Source organism: Manacus candei, unplaced genomic scaffold (genome assembly GCF_025592945.1).
Source record: "Manacus candei isolate 608988 ecotype Guabito, Panama unplaced genomic scaffold, ASM2559294v1 h1tg000022l, whole genome shotgun sequence".
NCBI lineage: Eukaryota > Metazoa > Chordata > Aves > Passeriformes > Pipridae > Manacus > Manacus candei.
Window position 1 is genome coordinate 5,433,398 of NW_026138070.1, and position 20,430 is coordinate 5,453,827.

Below are 20,430 nucleotides of genomic sequence, written 5' to 3' on the forward strand. Positions count from 1 at the left end.
CGTGTCAGTGGTGGCTCATCTCTTCCCCAGCACTGACAGTTGTCCTAACCAGTGAATCCCATCATTAGAACACCCCCTGTGTGTGCCCTGGCTGGTGGGAGCAGCCCCTCAGGGCCAGGGGAGGGGGTGTGGTGTGTGTGGCTGCAGCCTGGCCGGGTGCCCCCTCCCCTGCCATTCCCGGCGCTGGGAATCCCGGCATCCCGGGAGCCTGGGAGCCAGCTCCTTTGTTTGGTGGCTGTGGATACAGAGGGTGTGGAAGGAAGGCTCTTGGCATGTGCTTGGGGCTGGCAGTTCATCCCACCCCCTTCCCCTGCACACACGAACCTTTGTGGAGGATGGGACAAGGGCAGTGCCTCCCGGTGTTCCTGCCCCTCTCCAGCATCCCTGGGCAGCCACCCTGCTGTGGCAAGAGGTCCCAGGTTTGTGTTTGCCATGGACAGGCTGTCACCCTCTGCTTAGAGACAGGAATGGGCACAGAGGTGGCAAAACCTGTGCTGGTTTTCACTTAGGGGCCGCTCCTCTGCCTGCTCTTGAGCCTCTCTGCTCACCTCAGGACCTTCGTGTTCGCTGCTGACCCACATTTATAGCTGGAAAAGCAGCTTTTTGGGGTGATGTGGGGTGGTTTGGAGCTGTGAGAGCTCAGCTGCCCTCTGTCTGGGCACTGTGCTGGCTGTGCCAAACCTTTTGAGCCGAGGAGAAGGGAGTCACCCCAGGGGTGGCTGGGGAGCTGATTTAAAGCTGGATTTCTGCTGCTGGATTTCCTCCCTGCTCCGTGCCCCTCGTTCTGTATAATCCATAGACCAGAGGGGTTCTCTTGGAAACGTGCCCTCCTGCAGCAACGCCGGAGAGGGGACAGAGGGACATAAAACTTCCACTGAGAGCCACGCGCTCCCGAGCCCGGCGGGAGCAGAAGGAAGCAATCCAAGCCAACAGCATCCCCTGCCGGCTAATGCTTCCCGGGCCTGAGAGGGAGAAAGGAATTCCTGTTTCCTGGTGGGAGAGTGTTCTGCTGCCCTCCTGGGTGCCAGCTGCTGCCAGCAGCCCCAGCGACGGGGTGCTGGCAGTACAGTAACCGGTGCCACCTGCTTTTGGCTCTCACGGAGCTGGTGGGCAGGAGGAAAAGGCTCTGGGCTCCTGGGAATGCTCACTCCCCTTGCTGTGTCTCCATCCAGCTTTGTTGGTCAGAGCAGAGGGTGTCCCTTCCCTTCTGCTCCTTCCCGATCCAGCTGGAGCAGCTGCCCTGCTCCTGAGGACTTCTGGCAGCACAGGTTTTTGCTGGGTGTGTTTTCCTCTCTAGTGATGTGCTGGAGTTTTTTCCTCTTCTCACCCCCCCTGAGAGGCTCAGGGGGCTTTGCTCCCCTGCCCTGAGGGTCTGAGCTGTGTGAGTCTGAGCTGTGCCATGGGCTGTGTGTCCTCCCCTGCCACTGCAGAGGGGACACAGCTTGGAGCAGGGTCTGGAGGGGATGCTCTTGCCTGTGGTGGGTGTTGGACACAGCCCCTGTCTCAGAGCCACCCCCTGGCAGTGCTGTGCCCTGCCTGGCACCGGTGCTGACTGTCCCAGAGTCACATCACCAGAGGGGGGCAGGTGATTTTTGGCCGTTCTGGGCTCTCCTGTGGCCAAACTGATACGTGGGAGAGGCACAGCGAGATGTAACTCAGAGTTCTGAGACAGGGAGAGGTGTCCTGCTGCTCCAGGAGCAAACCTGCTGCTCTCTGGCTGGGGGGAGGTGGCCCAGAGGTGACCTGGCATGGAGGTTCTGCTCCCTGGAGCAGCCCTGGCTGGATGAATGCACAGGGATTGCTGCCAGCACTGCCCCTGCCTGCAGCACGGGGAAGGGATGCTGCTGCTGGGACATCTCAGGATGAGCTCAGGACATCTCAGGATGCTGCTGCTGGGACATCTCAGTGCTGGTCATTCCTGTGTCCCCCCACTGCTGCTCCTCCACTCCTTGAGTGCTGGCCCAGGGTTGTAGTGAGGTGCCTCTGCTGCTCTCCACCTCTCCGGCCTCCTGTGTTTTCTCACCTCTTGGGCTGTGCTGATGTGATTTTAGGGCTCTGCAGGAGGTTACTGGCAGGGCCCTCCCTCCACCCTGTGCTGCTTTTGCCACTCTGAGCCACACCCCACCCCACTGCTGATGTCCCTCATTGTCTAGAAGCTCTGCTGCTTTCCCAGTGGGAAGGTATCCAGAGTGCCAGGGATGCAGGGCTAATTTTAGCCAGCTGGGTGTTTGCTCCAGAGATGTGCCACAGGTTTGCCTCATCATTGTTGTTTTCTACTGGTTTTTTCCCCCCTGTTTCCACCTTCCCACGTTCCCACATCCCTGAGGAACAGCTCTGCAGTGCCAGCTGATCCTCACGGCCCCCTCGCACATGGACAGGTTGACATCAGCTTGCAGAGCAAGTGGGGTGTGTTTTTGGGAGAGGGTTGGCAGAAGGGATGTCTTGCAGCTCAGCCAACTCAGTCAGCACCCAGAGAGGCTGAAGGCTTGGACCAGTCACTCCCAGCATCCCCAGTAGCCAGGCAAGGCTCTTTCTCTGGTGGAGGGAGTTGATGCTGTCTCGGGGAAACAGTGGTCACAGGATGATAAAAGTTTAGGGTGGGTTGGGGTGTTTGAAGGGTCTGTTTGTCCCCTAGTAAGGGAGAGGCTTCCCTTCCTCATCATCCCCTCCGTGTGGGCCAGTGGGGATGCTCTGGGCAGCCCATCCCTGGGTCGGTGGGGATGCTCTGGGCAGCCCATCCCCGGGTCGGTGGAGGTGCTGTGGACACCCCACCGCTCTGCTCTCCTCGGAAGGAGTTTCTTGCCGCTCGGATGGAGTTCCTTGCAGCGGGAATGGGTTGGGAAGGGCGGCAGGTGGCAGTGTGAGCCTGCGGGAGGAGCCGGGGCCGCAGCCCAAGGCACCCCGGGCTGTGCAGCCGCGGGGCTGGGGCTGCAGGGGCAGCTCGGGGAGAGCTCAGGGGACACACTCGGGGGGCTTTGTGCCCAGCATTGTCCCCTCTCCAGCCGGGGGGCTGTTCCCAGAGCCCTGGCAGCACAGGGAGTGCCGTGGTTCTCCTGGGAGCCGGGGAGGAGGGAGGCTGCTGAAGGCGTGGAATCCCCGATTTGGTGCCTTGGTCTGGAAAATCCTCTTGGGCTGTGGGTTCCAGCCTGGCTGCCGTGTTTGGAGAGGGGAGTGGGGGTTCCAGGGGAGCCCAGCAGTCCGTGTGAGCAGTGCCCAGGGGCAGCAGTTTGGCTTTGTGAAGGCAGAGGTGCCAGGGATGGAGGAGCCAGAGTCCTTGGGCTCCTCGGTGGAAGAGCAGGAGCTGTGTGACAGCACAGAGAAGCTTCACCTCCCTTGGGTTGCTTTTGCTTCACTGTGTGTCCCCTTTTGGGCAGCCCTGTCCTTCCAGACACCAAGTTCTGTGTGCAAACCTTCCTTTAATTTTGATTTTTTAAGGGGACAGGCATCACTGCACGTGAGGAGCTGGGTGGGAGAGAGGATCACAGAACACTCTGAAGGGACCCCACAAGGGTCATTAATGGCCCATCCAGGGATTGAACCCACAACCCTGGCATTATTAGCACCAGGTTCTAAACAACTGAGCTAGTCCCAGGTCAAGGGTGTGCTTTTTGGGGTCCTCGTGGGGGGGACACCTGCTAACAGGGGGGCTGCCTGGCAGTGGCAGTGCAGCTTGAGCACAGGCAGTGGTGTGCAGACCCCCAGCTTGGAGAAGGGCCTGCTGTGCTGGGAGAGGGTGACCTGTAGCCCCTGGGCACACCCATGTGGCCCATTCCATACCCAGGCATCCCTAAGGATGTCTGGGAGATGCTGCCTGGTCCAGGAAGGGTTTGTTTGAGGACAAAGTTATTAAGTGATAAAACCCCTCTCTTCAGAAGAGACAGCCCTTATCCAGCACTCCCTGGCACGGCTGTTTATTGGGAATGGTGTGAATTAACATCCCTTTCCCTCCCAGCACACACGCCAGGCCACCCCAGCCCCGAATCCCGCACCCGCTTCCCTCATCTCCCATTGAGAGGCTTTAAAAGCTCTTTATTTCCAAGTGCTGCTCAGCAGGAGTCAAGCTGGGTCCTGCCAAGTGTTAAATGAAATAATTAAAATCCCCACTTTCCCCCCCTCCCGCTCCTTTCTCCCTAATGCTGGTAATTAGCCTGTAAAACTGCAGGAGGGGATGGGGAAGGGAGAACGTGCAAACGCCTTCTGCAGCCTCCCTCCTCCTCCTCCTCCTCTTCTCCCTTCCCCGAGGAAGCACAAAATGGCTCTCTAGGCGTTGGGTGCTGTCAGATAAATCCCAATTAGCTCCCTGCCAAACAGGATTAGCGAGAAGGGAGCCAGGTGGGGAATCAGCCTGGCAACAGCGGGAGCTGGGGGCTCCCACCCGGCATTGACTGGCAGCTGCCAGTCAGCTCCCAAAGCAGCTCTGCTTTTGGGTGCTTCAGGCTGCTACGTGGCATCTGGGAGGCAGAAACAAGGGAGGTGAAGCAAAATCGAGCCGTGTCTCCTGCTGGTGTTCTCCCTTCCCAAGGAATTGGTGGCTGTGAGGTCGGAGCAGGGATGGCAGGGCAGCGTGTGAGGGTCCTGCTGCTGCGTCCTGCCAGCTCTGTGCTTCAGAAACAAGAGGATAAACCCCCACCATCCTGCCCCACTGCTCCCAGCCAGCTGCACCCAGCCCCTCCTGCCCGGCTGCCGCGGTTTTTTGGCACCGGCGGCGACATCCTGGCTGTGAAAGCCCAGAAATAAACCCATTAACAGCACCAGCTTTGAGCTGCCTGGTGACCACACGGAGCCCTTAATGCACTGAACACTTCAATTTGGAAAACTGGGCAGGGGGCAATGTGGATTAGCTCAAACAGAATGTTTTCCTGCCTGTAGTAGGGGAGCAGCAGCTGTGGGTGAGTGGTAAATTGGGCTGTCCCTTGTCCCTCCCTCCTCTCTCCTGGCAGATGTGGTGACTCTCTGCCTCTTGCACCCTGCTGGGGATGAGCATCCTCTGGACACCCACAGCCTCAGCCAGGCTGCTCCCAGTCCTGAGGAGGAGGAGGAGGAGGAGGAGGAGGAGGAGGAGGAGGAGGAAGAGGAGAAAGGCTGTTGGTGCAGAGGTGCAGTGTTATCAGAGTGGGGATGATGGGAGCTGGACTGTTCTGGAGCCTTGGTGTGGCTGAGGGATAAGGGATGAATCCCCTCTGCCTGGGCTGTTCCATCCCACTATGGACAGGGACAGATGTAGTGGTACTGGGAGGGGGCCAAGCTATCCTGGGTCAGTTGGGAAGCAAAGGGGGGTTTTATGTGTTCTTTTGCCTTGCCAGGTCTTGCTGGATTGTCCTGCCAGGTCCTTGCTGCCTGAAGGACATGACTGGAGTGTAAAGGGAAGTGGGCACGGTGGGCAGAGGGAGCAGGTGGGAGTTGGGGTGTCCCTGGCACCAAAGCACGTGGTGAGGGTGTGGCAGCTGTGCAGGGTGTGTGCAGCCAGCTCTGGGGAAAGGGACAGTCACAGGCAAAAATGACATCCCACGTGGATGGACCAGGCAAGGGTGATGCCTCCCCAGTGCAAATGGCTCTTCTGGTCCTGGAGTCTCACCCAAAAGCCTCGCAAGGGGCAAAGGCACAAGTGTTTGTCCTTCCCAAGAGGGTGAAGAGCCAGTCTGTCCCTGCTGGAGTTTGAACCTGCCTCCCCCAGGACACAAAGGTTGTTCAGATCCCAGGCAGGGCCGCCCCTAGAAGTGGCCCCCAAATGGCTGGAGGGGACAGAGCCCTGGCAGACCCGGGAAGAAAGGGAGGACTGTGCGGTGGCTCATTTGCATGTGAAAACACAAACGGGGAGGATGCAAATGCCCTCGCTTCCCTTTGGGGGATTTTTCAAAGCCAAGCCTGTGGCCTTAGCCTGCATGTGCTGGGATTTTGTGGCTGTGAAGCCCCACCCGGGAGGGGAAGGATGTGGAGCAGGCCAGGAGGGAAAAGGGATGCTGCCGGGGCAGCGCCCTGGTGAAGGCATCAGGCAGGACTTTGGCACCTGTGTCCCAGGACACAGTGGAAGGATGCAGGACCAGGCCAAGTGGCCACATGGTGGCCAAGTGGAGGAGAAGACCAGGGGACTGCTCATTTTTTGGTTTTTTTTTGGGGAAGCTCTTGGCTTCTCATGTGATGCTCCAGAAATTCCCACGGGGCTGTGGCAGCCCTGGAGGGAACCAGAAATGGGGCAGCAGTGACAGGGACTTGAGTTTATGCTTCAGGGGGAAAATACTGTGCTGGAGGCTCCATCCTCTCCCTGGCAGAGGGCTTTGCTCGTGAGGGGGCTTCTGGGATGGTTCCCAGCAGGGGCCTGCTTGGCAGAGGCAGCCTGGCAGAGTGTTTGCTGCTGAGCCCTGTCTTAGCACTTGGGCTCTCAGGGGCTCTTCTCAGCCTGTGTGTGCCTGAGGAGAACGTGTCCCAGGGTGCCCAACGATCTGCCTTCCCCCTTGGACACAGGGCCATCAGCCCCCTGCTCCTGGGGTCTCCTGGCTGGGTGGTTGGGATGCTTGGGATGCAGCCCGTGCCTCGTAGCAAGCTGGGATCATGTTCTGGAGCCCCCAGGGAGAGGAGGGAGCAATGCAGGTTTAAAGAGGAGCAATCTCTGGGATGTGACTTGGATTTTTTTTCACCCCCTCTCTGTTCTTTGCTTCTCTCCTTCCCTGTTCTGCTCTTGGCAAGGTGCACTTGCAGTGCTGGGACACCCAGGATGCCCCCAGCCCACGGAGAGAGAGGAGCAGCGTGGCTCTGTGGGGTGGCTGTGGGGCCACCTGTGCCAACTCCACACAGAGACCCCAGGACCTGCTGGCTTGTGGTACCTGAGGTGCCCCATGGAAGGACCACCCAGTCTCCTCCACATCTCCCCGTGGGAGGGGAGGGTGGGTGGATTCTTTAGTGTTTGTGTCCCTCGGGCTCCAGGTGGATTGCCAAGGTGAGGGAAGGAGGGGCTGGGCTGGGAGGGGGACCTGCAGCTGGCAGGGGGTGTTCTCCCGTCTCAGGTTGTTGCTTTTTGGAGGAGTGGGCAGCAGGAATGCTGCTGGGCAGCCCCTGCAGGCCTGTAGCTGCCTGGAGGGAGCCACAGCACCCAGACATGCCAGTGGGAGAGGAGAAGGCCCTGGGTCTGTGTGGTGGCTGCTGCCGTGGCCAGGAGGAAGCTGTGCTTCCCTTGCTGGCTGTGGCACATGCTGAGACAGGAGGAACCTGAAGCAGCTTCTCTGCAATGAACTTCCCAGTTTGACCACAGTGGGGGTTACCCAGTGCCACGTTCCCACAGTGTTCCTCTTGCCCTGTGAGCACAGGACGGGGGGTTGATGATCTTGCCTTGCCTTGTACATGACACAGCTGGATACAGAGAACCCCTCCACAGCACCTGAGGGACAGGGGAGAACACAAGAGCCCTCCTGTCCCCTGGCTTGGATGATAAACCAGCCTCTGGAATGGCAGGGCTGTGTAGAGTCAGCTCAGGCTGTGTTCAGGTGGCTCTGTGACTGGAGGACCTTCCTCTTGCTGGGTTTTTTTTTGGACTCTCCAGAATTGCCATCTTCCTCCATGGTAAGGAAGAGCTCAGCCCTGTTTACTAAGGACTGTGGTGGCTTAGAAATGAGGTGGCAGGTGATGATGCCCTAAATGTGGGGTACCAAGGGCAGGGAAATCATTTGCTGGGAGCTGTGTGTTTTGCCAGGAATGCTGTTTCCACCTGGGTGGAGAGCAGGGATGGAGTGGAGGGCCTGGGAGCCTGGACTTGTCGTGGGGGCACCAGGGACTGCTCAGGCTGCAGCAGGGCTCTCGTTTCGTGGTTGGACCTTCACTCCAGCAGGCTCTTGGCCCTGACCTCCCTCTGGCTCTCAGCCCAGCTGTCCTCGTGCCACCTTTCCCATCCTTGCTGGCAGCATCCTGCCCGAGGGAAGCAGGAGGAGGGCACAGGAGCACACAGGTAGGGAGCAGCACGGAGTGTATCTGTGTCCTGGCACCTCTTCTCTCCCCTCCCGTGCTCTCTGGCAGTGCCAGCAGGGACCCAGAGAGGTCCCTACAGTTGGGTCGTGCTCCTGCTCCCCGTCCGTGCGGGTCTGTCCCCCTCCCTCCACAACCGATGTCCTAAAAACCAGCAACCAGGGGTTCTCCTGCTCTTCGTGTAGCTCTGCTGTCCCTGGGGGTCTCTCCGGGGTGGGCGCTGCTGGGGTGGGGGTTGGGGAGGCAGTTTCTCCGCCTCTCAGCATCTCGAGTGGGCGGGCGGGCTGGGGCGGGGAGATGGGCTCACCCCCTCCCACCCTCCCACCCTTCCACCCCCCCACCCTTCCACCCCCTGCCCTCCGGGGTTCACCCCGGGGGCTGGGGAGGGCAACCAGGAGGGGAGGGACCCGCCGGGGCGGAGTGCCGCGCCCCTGCCCTGCCCACGCGTGTGTCCCGGGGGAGCGGGGGCAGCGCGACCCCCGCCGCCTCCCGCTCTTTGTCTGCGCCGCGCCCCTGCGCCCCCGCTCCCCTTTGTTGGCCGCCGAGCGCTCCGAGGGGCTCGGTGTGTCCCCCCCCCTCCCCTTGCCGGGGTCGAGCCGAGGGGCGGAGGGAGGGGAGGAGGAGGAGGGAGCGGAGACCCGGGCGGGGAAGCTCCGGGGCGCGGGGCGGGCGCTCCGGGTCCGCTCCGTTGTCTTGATGCTGCGCGGCCCCTTCCCCACGCGTGGGGCGGGCGGAGACCGCCGGGATTAGGGGATCCGTCCCCTCATCCACGCGTTCACCCACCCACCCGCCCAGGCAGCTCCCATCGCTCCCCGCAGCGCCGCTCCATGCCGGGCTCCACGCGGAGCCGGGATCTCTCCGGGAAGGGCTGGCATGTCCCAGCGGCGTGAGGCGGGGAGCCGGCTCCCTCCGGGGAGGGTGCCCGTGCCGAGGGGGCCGAGGAGGGCTGCGGTGGCCCCTCGCTGCTCGCCGGAGGGTTGGGAAGGTGCCGGGGAGCTGGCGGAGGAGGGACGGCGAGGGAGCGCCGAGCGCCGGCTGGCCGGGAGGAGCGCGGAGCGGAGCGGGGATGGATGTGCCGCGGCCGTGAGAGGAGCCCTGCCGTGGGAAAGGGAGTGTCTGCCTTCGGCCGGAGCGTGGGACAACTGAGCCGGCACCTTCTGGGCTTCTGCTCCCGGGATCTTGGGCTGCTGCCCCGGGAATTTTCGGCTCCGAGGACCTGCGGAGGGTCGGAGGCTGCTGGACGCGGGATCACCTGTCCCGGAGGAGAGCGCGGACAGCGGGGGAAGCTCCGCGTTTCTGGAGCGAGGATCTGAGAGCTGAGAGGCGGCTGCCGGGGTGGTCAGACCCCCTGCCATCCCTGCCGAGAGGATATGGATTTTCCAGATGCTGCGAGCTTGAGGAGAGGGGTCCCGTGCTGACCCCCTGTCCCTGTCCCAGCCCCGCTCCCGGGAGCCAGCGCCTCTTGGTGCCGTTCCCACACCAGCAGCGGCTCGTCCCCGTCCCGGTGGGCTTGGCCGTGGAACTTGAGCTCTCTCAGCGCTGGGGTTGTTGTTTGTCTTCTGCCAGCAGGTGTGGATTGACACCTTCCGGGCTGGCAGAGGGATTGCTGAGCACGGGAGCGCTGCACGTCCCTCTGGAGGGGGCTCGGACCTCCCCCCAGGCTGTGCCTCTGGGATATGGCAGCCGTGGGGACAAACTCCTGCCCCTGAAGGTGCCCCCCAGCCCGCCCTGCCCTCCTGCGAGCCGAGATGGGAACCTTGGGGAAAACTTAGGTTTTCCTGAAGACGCCCGGGGAGGGGAGGGAAGAGGGATCCATGTGAGCCTCGTGGCTGCCGTGCCGTGGATGGATGGACGGTGGGCTGAGCGTGGTGGCCCAGCATGACAGCCTGCCAGTACCCCATGGCGCCGGGGGCCCTGGAGCGGGACCGGCTGTACCAGCACAAGGTCTCCTTGGTGGTGCGGTACTTCATGATCCCCTGCAACATCTGCCTCATCCTCCTGGCCACCTCCACGCTGGGATTTGCCGTGCTGCTCTTCCTCAATAACTGTAGGTGTCCCCCGGGCGTGCGGGAGGCCGGGGAGGGACAGGCAGGGACAGGCAGGGCTGGGGTCAGCCCGGGCTCCCAGCGCTGCCAGCTGGGCTTCACCCGGGAGCTCAGCACTTGCCTGGGGAGGATCCAGGGAGGTGACAGCTCCACAGCTCTGCCCCACTTTTCCCTGCCGCGATGTTGGCCCCGAAGGGTGGAGCGGAGCTGGGAGGGCAGGTGTGTGTGGGCCGGCCCAGCTCCCTCCCTGCTCGGTGCTCTCAGCTGTGTCAGCACCCTGGGTGTGCCCTGTCCCGTCCCCAAAATACTGTGTCCTGCTGTGCTGCTTGAGGTCCGAGTGTGGGGGATGCTCGGGGGGGATGCAGCCAGCCCGTTTGGGAGCTGAGGATCTCAGCAGGGCTCCTGGGAGTCCTGCCCTGGCCAGGGACTGCTGCTCCCTTGTTCCAAGCTGGACCTTGAGCCCTGTCGCTATATATAGGTGGGAATGTGTCTCCCAGGCTTCCTGCTCTCACTCTGAGGAATAAACAGAAGGTTTGGGGCAAGATGGGGGAGTTTTCCCTGAGGTTGGATTGTTAAACTGATCCCTGTTGTGGCTGAGTAGATCCCACATTTGGGCGTGGATCCATCCACGAATTGCTGCTGTGCTCTGTTACCTCATCCTTGCACAGGTGCTCATCTTTCCCTAGGCACAGCCTGTGGAGGAGTATTCCATCATGCAGCCGTGTCTTTGACCTCCTTGATGTTGGAAAGTGCCAAACACCTGCTGTGAGAAAAAGCCTTTAGAGGGCAGGCAAATCCTCCAGCCTGGCTTTGGGATGTGCCGCCTCCCCGGGAGGGGAGCATTGTTTGGGAACAGGCTCCGTGTAAAACTGTCAAACACACGGATGCATTTACAAAGGCTGGCAGGAGCAAGGCCCGGGTGACAGAGCCACCCACCTCTGTCACAGCCTGGCTTTGCTGCCCTGGGCACATCTCTGATAGAGAGCAGAGCCCAGCTGGACACTGGGTTTAGGGTGTTCCTCACCCAGGATGGGAGGGTCTGTGGAGATCTGAGTGGAATCTTTCTCAGCCCCCTGCTTAGTCAGATGTAGAGGGCTGGCAGGTGGCAAGGCTGTGCCACCTTCCTCTGGGACCTACAGTCGTGCCCATGGGAGTGTTCACCTTCTGCTGCCCCAGGCTACCCCCTTCCCCCACTTTTTGGAGGCCCTGCTCAACCCACATGACCCGGTGAGTCCATGCCCAGGTGTGTGTGAGGGGAGACACGGCAGGATTGGCATCACAGCCCCCGTGGGATGGCACAGGACGGGCTGAGACAAGCCCCAGCCCTGCCAGGCACAGAGGGCTGCTCCCAGATCCCATGCCAGAGATGCTCCATCGATACCAGTGGGAGAGCTGGGGCTCCTGGATCCTGTTCCTGCTGCTCCCTTCTCGCTGCAAGACCCCCCGGCTGTCCCTGGGAGTTGAACCCGTTTGTGAAGGGCACGTGGAAGGGATGAAATGCTGGTCCAAAAGCTGTGGACAGAGGTCTGGGAGGAGGAGGAGGAGGGAGCATCCAAAGGGACCTGCTGACAGCCCCCTGTTTTTTGTTTCTTTGCAGACAAGCCCAACAGTTACTTCACTCAGACACCGCCGACACCACGGGATGGTGAGTACAACTCCCTGCTGGCCTTGGGATGCACTGGAGAGCAGGTTGAGCCTCTCCTGCCTCCTCCAGCTGCTGGGGGAGCAGTGTCTCCTGACCCACTGATCTATTTTTGCAGCTGCCTGGCTGCTCTCTGTGCCCAGAGCAGTCCTGTATCATGGCCTTGCCCCTGCTGAGGGATGTGGGATCATCCCTCCGGGATGAGGAGAGGACAGAGTGACATCCCTTGTTGTTCCATGGAAGCACAGCAACCCTTTTCCTACAGAGGGTTTCCTGGGTGGCTGTGGTGGAAGTGGAGAAGGGCTGGAAAGGGTCCTTCCCAGGGAGGGCAGAGAAGGGATCCAGGATCATCCCTCCAGGATGAGGAGAGGTGTCCCTTGTTGTTCCATGGAAGCACAGCAACCCTTTTCCTACAGAGGGTTTCTTGCATGGCTGTGGTAGAAGTGGAGAAGGGCTGGAAAGGGTCCTTCCCAGGCAGAGGAGGTGGGACAGCACCTGGGACTTGAATTTTCCCTGGATCTGTGACCCTTGCCTGTGGATTGCCTCTCCCCTCTGGATTCCTGGTGTCTCATGAGCTGTGTTCTCACCAGCACCTCACATCATTGCTCAGGGCTTACTAAAACCTTCTGATTTCACAGACCTGGAGGAACTTTGTGGGTTTTTTTGAGGCCAGGCTGTTATCAGCCAGAGGCTTTAAAGGCTGTTGGATGCAGGCAGGCAAGCCCAGGCTAAGATAATGTCATCACAGGAGCTTTGTTTCCTCAGAAAAATCAGGCTTAAAATGCCCTGCCTTTCCTGGCAGGCTCTTGAGCCACCTTCCCCAGCCTCCCCAGCTTCACGTGCAGAGATAAGAGCCCAGCAGAAAACAGCAGCCAATTAATAACCTGTTTGTTGCTTTTTTCTTGCCTTCCCTGGTTGGGGGCGAGGAAGGAGGCGGGGGGGGGGGGGGGGGAAGAAACGGATGCGAGATAAAATGTGATTAATCTATAATTGGACCAGAGGAGACATCTAAAGCCAAAATAAAAACTCACGTAGGTGGAACTCCTAGCTCAGGGCTCCAAAATATTAATAGCCCAGCCCATCCAGATGCCATACTCCAGAAGATCCCTGGTCCCCCACAGGAGATGGAAAACTACCACCCTTGGGAGGCTGCCAAACGAGGCACCTCCGTTGCAAGTCTCTGTGTGGGGTAAATGCCTTGTGTGGCCTTTGGGAGGTGTTTTTGGGGGCACAGGGGGCACGGGAAGAGGGTCCCTCTTGGGGTGAAGGGGCTGGTTCTGCTGTGCTGGAGGGACTGGCTGGTCTGTGCCAGCTGAGGATCCACAGCTTGGGATTTCTGCCTGCCGACCCTGCTGCTGGGGGAGGTTTGCTGTGGTCCTTTCCCCTTCCTAACGGTGCTGCAAAGCTGGACAGAACCACTGTCTGTCCTGGCAAAGTCAGAGCTCAGTTTTTGGGTGAAGGAAGTGGCTTTCTACATCTTGGGCATCTCTTCTGTCGAGTCCCTGTCGCTGCCCTGGTGCTCCAGTAGTGCTGGAGGTGACAAACTTTGCCAGCCAGCAGGGAGGTGTCTCTAATTAGCATTAGCTGTGCCAGGGGAAGTTTAGCTTGGATATTAGGATTAGGTTCTTCACCCCAGGCACTGGAACAGGCTCCTCAGGGCAGTGATCACGGCCCCAAGGCTGCCAGAGCTCAAGGAGTGTTTGGACAACACCCTCAGACACGTGGTGGGGTTGTTGGGGTGTCCCGTTGGACTCCATGATCCTTGTGGGTCCCTTCCAACTCGGGTCATTCCATGTGTGCTTCTCTGATTTATGTGCTATTTACCTCTTCCTTCTCTTGCAATTCCAATTTCTACAGCAGCAAACCCGTCAGCCACACATTGATTTATAGAGTGGTCTCTGCTTCGTTTGGAAACAAGGCCATTAACGCTGTTAACTCGCTGCTTTCTCCCAAATCTCCAGTGCCTCTGGCATTCCCGTGCCTGGGCAGGGGATTATTAGGCTGGATAGAGTCTTGAGGCCTGGCTGACTTAGCTGCAGTGCTCCATGAAAGCTGCTGCCTTGTCCCCAGCTCAGGGACTGGCCTGGGGCGCCCAAGCTGGATAATTCCTCTCCTCCCTCCCTGCTGGAGCATCTGCGCAGGGAGCGGGAGAGGGGGTGGATGTTGGCTCAGCTGCCACCCCCCAGGGCAGCAGGAGGGGGCTGGCAGGTGTGGGCAGGGGGCAGGCAGGGTGGGCTCTGCCTTGCCCCTGAGTCCCCTGAGGGGGGAAAGGAAACGGTGGGGGAGGATTTGGAGGGTTCCTCCTGGCCTCTCCCTGTTCCTGGCTTTCTGTTTGTGTGCAGCGTCCCTCGGTGGTTGGGAGGCAGGATTGCTGGGCAGGTTTGCTCTGGGGAGGGCAGGGAGAACAGGAAACCCTCTCTGAGACCTGCTGAGAGCTGGGCTGGCTGCTCAGGGGTGGGGGCATCCATAGGATGAAGTGCCAGGCTCTCGAGGTCAGATCCTTGTTATCCTTCTCTTCTTGCCACCCTTTTCCTGCTGCTGGGGGAAGAATTGCCTTGGGCTTGCAAGTCGTGTAAGGTGCTTCCCTCCCCTTCCCTGCCATGCCCTCCCCACCCCTGGAATTGTCCAAGGCCAGGTTGGAGCAGCCTGGTCTGGTGGAAGGTGTCCCTGCCCGTGGCAGGGGGTGGAATGAGATGGGTGTTAAGACCCCTCCCCACCCAGACCATTCCATGATTCCATGTGTGCTGAGGGCTGGGGCTGGGTCCCACCTCAGGACACATTTGTGCTGTCCATAACCACCTCCTGCTGCTGAAAATACAGGGAGAAAATAGAGGGAGACAGCCTTGGGGGCCTTTGGTGTCTCACTTTTGCCCAGGTGGCTCTGGGCAGCTCTGTGCCTGCTCAGTGGGGATGGGGAGGGGGGGGCTTGGCTGCCCTGGGAGAAGAGGCATGAAAATAGAACCTAAAATAAAGCCCAGGCTCTTCAATCTCGCTCCCTTTGTGTGCCGTGGTGCTGGAATATCCTGCTGGCTTTGGCTGCTGCTCCCAGCCTGTTTCTCTGGTGCCACAAGCCAACAGAAAACTTGGATGTGCCATGGAATGAATTCCCAGCGCCGGCTTTGTGGTGGGGCCGATCCCGGGGAGTGCAGTGGGAAGGTGCAGCAGATCCAGCTCTTTTTTGGCTGCCCACAGGTGCATTTTGCACCCCCTCGTGTCTGCTGACCCCCCCAGTGCTCTCTTCCTTTTGTATCCATGCTTTTCCCACCCCCTGCTCTCCCCCACAGGGGCGGGAGCGTCGCGGGGAGCAGGGAAGGGTTTGCACGCCCTGCCCAGCACCTCGGGATGCCCATCCCGAGGGAGACAGGCAGGTCCCCACCATTCCCGGCTCCAGCCCTGAGTGCTGGTGGCGTTCCTGCCCCTCTGGCTGTGCCAGCTGGTGGGTGGCTGGGGCGGGGCTGAGCGAGGAGGGATGGGGAGCGTCGGAGCGTGGCGGGGAGTCTGTCACACATCACAGCACGGGGGGAAAGAAAAAATCACTCCCTCTCTCCGCACAAGGTGAAATTTTTTTCGTACCTGGCTGCTCATTTTGTGAGCAGCTGCTCACTTTTAATTACACGGTGCCTACTCCTCCTCCTCTAAGGCCCCACTGAACGACGACCTCCTGTTGGGGGGGGATGATGCAGGGTGCTCCCCTTCCAGCATCCCGGGCAATCCATGCCTCCAGAGTGAAGCCACCCACCCCCTGGCAGGGCCCAGCAGTGAAGTCACCTTGGTTTTCCATCACATTTTTGGCTTCCCCTTCCTTGTTTCCTGCTCATGCTCACACCCTATGGCAGTGAGGTGACATCTCAGGAGCCAGGAATGGAGGCTGCTCGTGGAGCCTCATCCCTGTGCACTTATCCCTTATCCCAGCCTGGCTTTCCCTGCCTGGATTTGCCTCCCCCTGAGCCCCACAGCACAGTGGGGAACAAATCCAGGCAGGTTGCTCTGGGGAGAGGAGAGGTGCTAAACATAGCTCTCCAAAAGCAGGGGGGGCAGAGGGGGTGCAGCAGTTGTTAGACACCACTTTTGATCTCCTGAGAGCATTTTCTTCTCCGTTCACAGCGAGGTTTGAGCTTTCTCCTGGGGATCAATTTGTGCACTTTCATGTTATGTGGTTTAAGTGGGAGAGGAGGAGTAGATAAGAGGACTGCTAAGGTGGACCTGTTTTTCCCTGGATTGGGCCCTTGCTAAGGTTAGATCCCGAAGCTTCCCTCGCTCTCTGCCTCACATCTCCCAGGACTGTCCTTCTGGGATGCAGCTGCTCTGTTTAATGCTTTGTGTGAAGCACAGAGGGAGAGAAAGGACATCAGGAGGCACCCAGGGGACAAGAAATCTCCCTGCACAGAGCCCCAGAGGACCCTGCAGGGCGCTGGCAGGGCCTGGAAAAGGTTGGCCAAGGACGGTGTGGTGGCTTTGCCGAGTGCTGGTGTTGGACCTGCTGCACCTGGGGAGGAGCTGTGGTTCCCCCCAGGCATGCAGGGGCTGCTGCAGCCCCCCTTCCCTCTCCAGGCTCTCTAATCTCCCCAGATTGTAAACACTGCTTTGCACAGCAGGCAGGTGGGAGCAGGTTAAAACCTCCCAGGTATTTTTTTCCCTCCCTCCCTCCCTGCGTGGGCAGGTCCCCGCTCTTGGCTCATGCTCCGTGGTGGGTTTTGGGGGTCTATGTGTGCTGGGGTGTGCAGGGAGGGCAGCAGGACCCTGCTGACAGGGTTGGCTGCTGGCTCACATCCCGTGTGGAGCGTGCATCCAAACTGTCCCTGTGCCCAGTGGGGGCTGATGAATCCTGCAGTGACTGGGAGCCGTGACAGTCTGCCCAGAGCTGCTCTCACAGGGGCTCCTGACAGATTAATGAGAGCCTTTTTAGATGATGTTTGGTTTGCAAGAGTGAATTTGATGGTTTTAGACCCCAGAACACGAGGATGCTTCCAACTCCTCCCTTCTCCTTCCCCGTGCTCTCTCCCATCTCCCTGCCTGCTGCACATGAATTGCCTTTCAGATCTTTCCCCTGATCAGCCTTTTTCCTTGCTGCCCACCCCTCCTGGCTCCCAATTATAGACTGTGTGGTCACTTTGCCTCCTGCTCCTCCTTTGTCTGCCTCGGACTGCGTGGGGATGAGATGCAGCTCTCCTGTCCACAGGGTGTGTTCCACATCTGGGGGCTTTTGGCAACAAAGATTTTATTTTGGTTTTTTTTTGAGCAGGTTGTAGCTGCTGCCCACCACGTTTCTGGGCTTTCCCCTTGCTGTCTCCCCCATGTGATACAAGAGCACAGGGTGTGTTTTGGGGCTGGTCCTTGGTTTCCTTGGGGTCTCTGTCACGTGTAGAGCTGTGCAAGCAGGATCCTTGGGAGAGCTGAGAGTGTCCCAGAGGCTCCCAAACTGGGTGGTGGATGCATTACCATCCTCTCAGTTCCTTGAGGACCTTCCATCCTTAGAACCTGGAAAACTCGAGGTGGTTTTGGGGACTTATTCCAGAGAGGTTCTTGAAGCTTTGGGGACCCACTACAGTGTGGCTCAGTGCCATGGATAAACTGGAAATAGGAAGGACATGGAGCTGTTGGAGCGAGTCCAGAGGAAGCCACCAAGTTGATTAGAGGGATGGAGCAGCTCTGCTTTGAGGGAAGGCTGAGAGAACTGGGATTGTTCAGCCTGGAGAAGAGAAGGCTTTGGGGAGACCTGACTGTGGCCTTCCAGGACCTGAAGGAGCTACAAGAAGGATGGGGAGAGGCTGTTTAAAGGGCCTGAAATGCCAGGACAAGGGGGAATGGCTTCAGACTGACAGAGAGGAGGTTTAGATCTGATATTAAGAAGAAATTCTTCCCTGTGAGGGTGGGGAGGGCCTGGCACAGAGAAGCTGTGGCTGCCCCATCCCTGGGAGTGTCCAAGGCCGGGTTGGACGGGGCTTGGAGCAACCTGGGCTAGTGGAAGGTGTCCCTGCCCATGGCAGAGGGTGGAATGAGATAGTTTGGGTTGGAAGGGACCTTAAACACCATTCTGTGACTTTGTGATGTGCCCAGTCCTGCTGAGGGAGGGAGCAGTGCTGCCTCCCCATCCCTTGGGTGCCCTCTGGCCTGATTTGCCCCTCACCTGTTATTGAGGTGAACTCTGCAGGTCCACATGAAGTCCCTATCCCACGCTGTAGCAGTGACAGGGCACCAAGTGGGTGAAGATGGGCAAAACCAGGGCTTGAGGACTCGGGGCCAGCACGTCCCTGACGCTGCTCTGGCCGTGCCAGGGGCAGGGCTGTGAGCAGAAGTGCCTGGGTGGTGGTGCCAGTGTGGTTGGTGTTGCTGCCACACGGTCCGAGGGGCTCTGCCTTTCTGCCCTGCGAGGGCTGGGGGTGATTTTGGAGGGGGTGATTTTGGAGGGCGGGGTGGACGCTCTGCCCCCCTTCCTGCCCTCCCAGCCCTCGGGGCAGGGCAGGCAGCTCCTTCTCCCTCACCGAGCAAGGCCTGGCTGATGCAATTAATATTGATGGCAGGGAGGGTGGGCTCGGGTGGAGGAGCCGCCGTGCACGGGGGCTGCAGCGGCAGCCGAACCCTCTCCATGGCAACGGGCACCTCGCGCTCATGCAGAATTAATGCCGGCCCTCGCCATCCTGACACTCCATCCCGGGGGGCTGGCGTTCCCCGCTGCCCTTTTGGCACAGGGAAGCCCTTCAGTGCCCTCCCCATCCCTGGGGGGGGCGGTGGGGAGGGGTGGGAGGTGAGGGCAGAAGGGCAGCGCCCGGCACTGATGGGAAGCTGAGCCTGAGCATCCCAGCTCTTCCCCTCTGCCGTCAGGGGCTGCTCCCTGCTTTGTATTCCCGGCCCAGAACGCTTTAAATGGCTTCAGCAGGGGAGCACCCACCGTTTTCCAAACGGGGAGAGGTTTTAATCCGTGTAATGGCATGAGATTAAAAGGCACATTTGTCACAGGCGGCGAATTCTCCAGTTCCAGCTCTTCCTGCGAATTCCCAGTGCCAGCAGCTCAGCCCTCAGCAGGTCCCAGAGGTGCAGGTGGCCCTGACCTTCCTGGTCTGCTCCAGGGACGTGTCTCTCTCTCTCCATGTCCTTCCTGCACCCCTGGCTGCAGGGATTTGTGGCTGTGTCTGGAGCACGGCAGCGTGGCTGTCATGCCTTGGGAGCCTTCCCCTTCTCCTGCCTCTTTCCTCTCACTGGTGACACTTTAAGCCATGCAAGCAGGCACATCCCACCCTCCCCGTCTCCTACCCACGAGCTGCAATTAAGTTTCCAACTGTGCTTTTCTGATTGTTTTTCTCGGCCCGTTCGGAGAAGGGACGGGCTCCCCCGGGAGCTGGAGCGGGTCCAGGCTGGCAAATGTTCTGCCTTCAGCAGGCAGGAATTGCCTGCCTGTTTTCCCAACATCCCCCTCCTCCGGGGCTGTTCAGGGCCCTCCTCATCTCCCTCATCCCTCAGCGAGATCCCTGCTCAGGAAAAAGCTTTGGTCCAAGGGGGAGGAACAGTGTGCCCACCAACTGTGTGCCCACCAACCGTGTGCCCACCAGAGCCCCTCTCCAGGGCTGCTCTGGGTGTCTGGGCACTGCCAGGGACATGGCACAGGCGCTGCAGAGGAGCTGGCAGGGTGCTGTAAGCAATCAGCAAGCTGTCCAGGAGCTTCTTTTCTCTACACTGGAAAAGAGCACTTCTAACATTACATTTATGATTATTGTTATTAAGCTGGAGAAACATTTTAATGTGAATGCTTGGGGCTTATTAGCTACAGCTCCTCACCTCAAGATCTCAGAGCACTCGAAGCCAGCTTGTTATTAATCCCTACTTAAACTGAGCTACTTACCTGCTGACTTGGGGGGGCTGGGGATTATCGTCTGCAGGTTTTGGAAGCAGGGGAGTCAAGGGATGGGGAGTTGAGGCTGGAAGCTCTGAAGCTGCAAGCAGAGGCTGCTCTCCATCCTCCCTGCCCCGATCCAAGGAGGCTTGGAAGAAGGCTGGGATGGGGATGGATTGAGAAGCTGGTCCAAGAGCTCTTTAGGAGCACCTGGTGTACATGGCAGCATGGCCAGAGCTGGCAGGTGGGAGAGGAGTGGAGGGTGCTGGGTGCAGGCTGGGGGAGGGCAATGTGCACTTTGAATCCTTGGCTGCTGTGGTTTTGGATGCAGGGACTGAAGGGGAGAGCACAGTGCAATCATCCTCCTCCCTGCCTGCATCCCCACAGCAACCCAGCTCCTGCATCCCATACCAACTCCCACATCCCCACAGCAACCCAGCTCCTGCATCCCCACACTGTTCCACTCCTGCCTCCCCACACCAACTCCCACCTCCCTCTGCAGAGCAGAGCCGTGGGTGGCTCGTGGCCACTCTCAGGGTGGCTCTGCCCTTCCTCTTGGCCACAGTGGGTCCATCCTGTTCCCAGCTGTCCTTCCAGCCGTTTTGGGCATCTGCAGGCACTGTTGGAGACGAGGAGGTGGAGCTGGTGCCATCTGCCCTGGCAGCCACTCGTGGAGCACCAGCCACCTGCTCGGGGAGATGCTGAGCTGCACCTTGGCAGGGCCTTCCCTGGTAATGAAGCATCCCAGTCCCTCCCTGCTGCTAATTAGGGGCTGCCTGAGGAGGTGTCGTGGCTGGGGTGGCACTTTGGGACTGGTGTCATTACACCTGGTGCTGTGGGCAGTTGTTCTTCTTTGTGCAGGAGCAGCTTGGTTCTGATGTTGCCAACAGCTCTTGGCCCGGGTTGGGCTCCCAGAGGCTCCTTGTCACCTCCCTCCTTTCCCCTTTTCTTTGCTTGTGGCA

General features: G+C 59.7%; 1 protein-coding gene across 5 annotated transcripts in view; it reads left to right on the forward strand.

Moving 5' to 3' along the window:
- The window catches only part of AGRN (agrin), a 113,566-nt gene that overhangs the window by 45,746 nt on the left and 47,390 nt on the right, over positions 1–20,430 (forward strand). For 4 of the 5 annotated variants that reach the window (XM_051786408.1, XM_051786409.1, XM_051786410.1 and 1 more), the window contains one exon: positions 11,596–11,643. In XM_051786408.1, the coding sequence (XP_051642368.1) occupies positions 11,596–11,643 (48 nt within the window). Of the gene's footprint in view, positions 1–8,934; positions 10,001–11,595; positions 11,644–20,430 lie in introns of those variants that run through there. The other variant, XM_051786411.1, reaches the window with a different exon arrangement.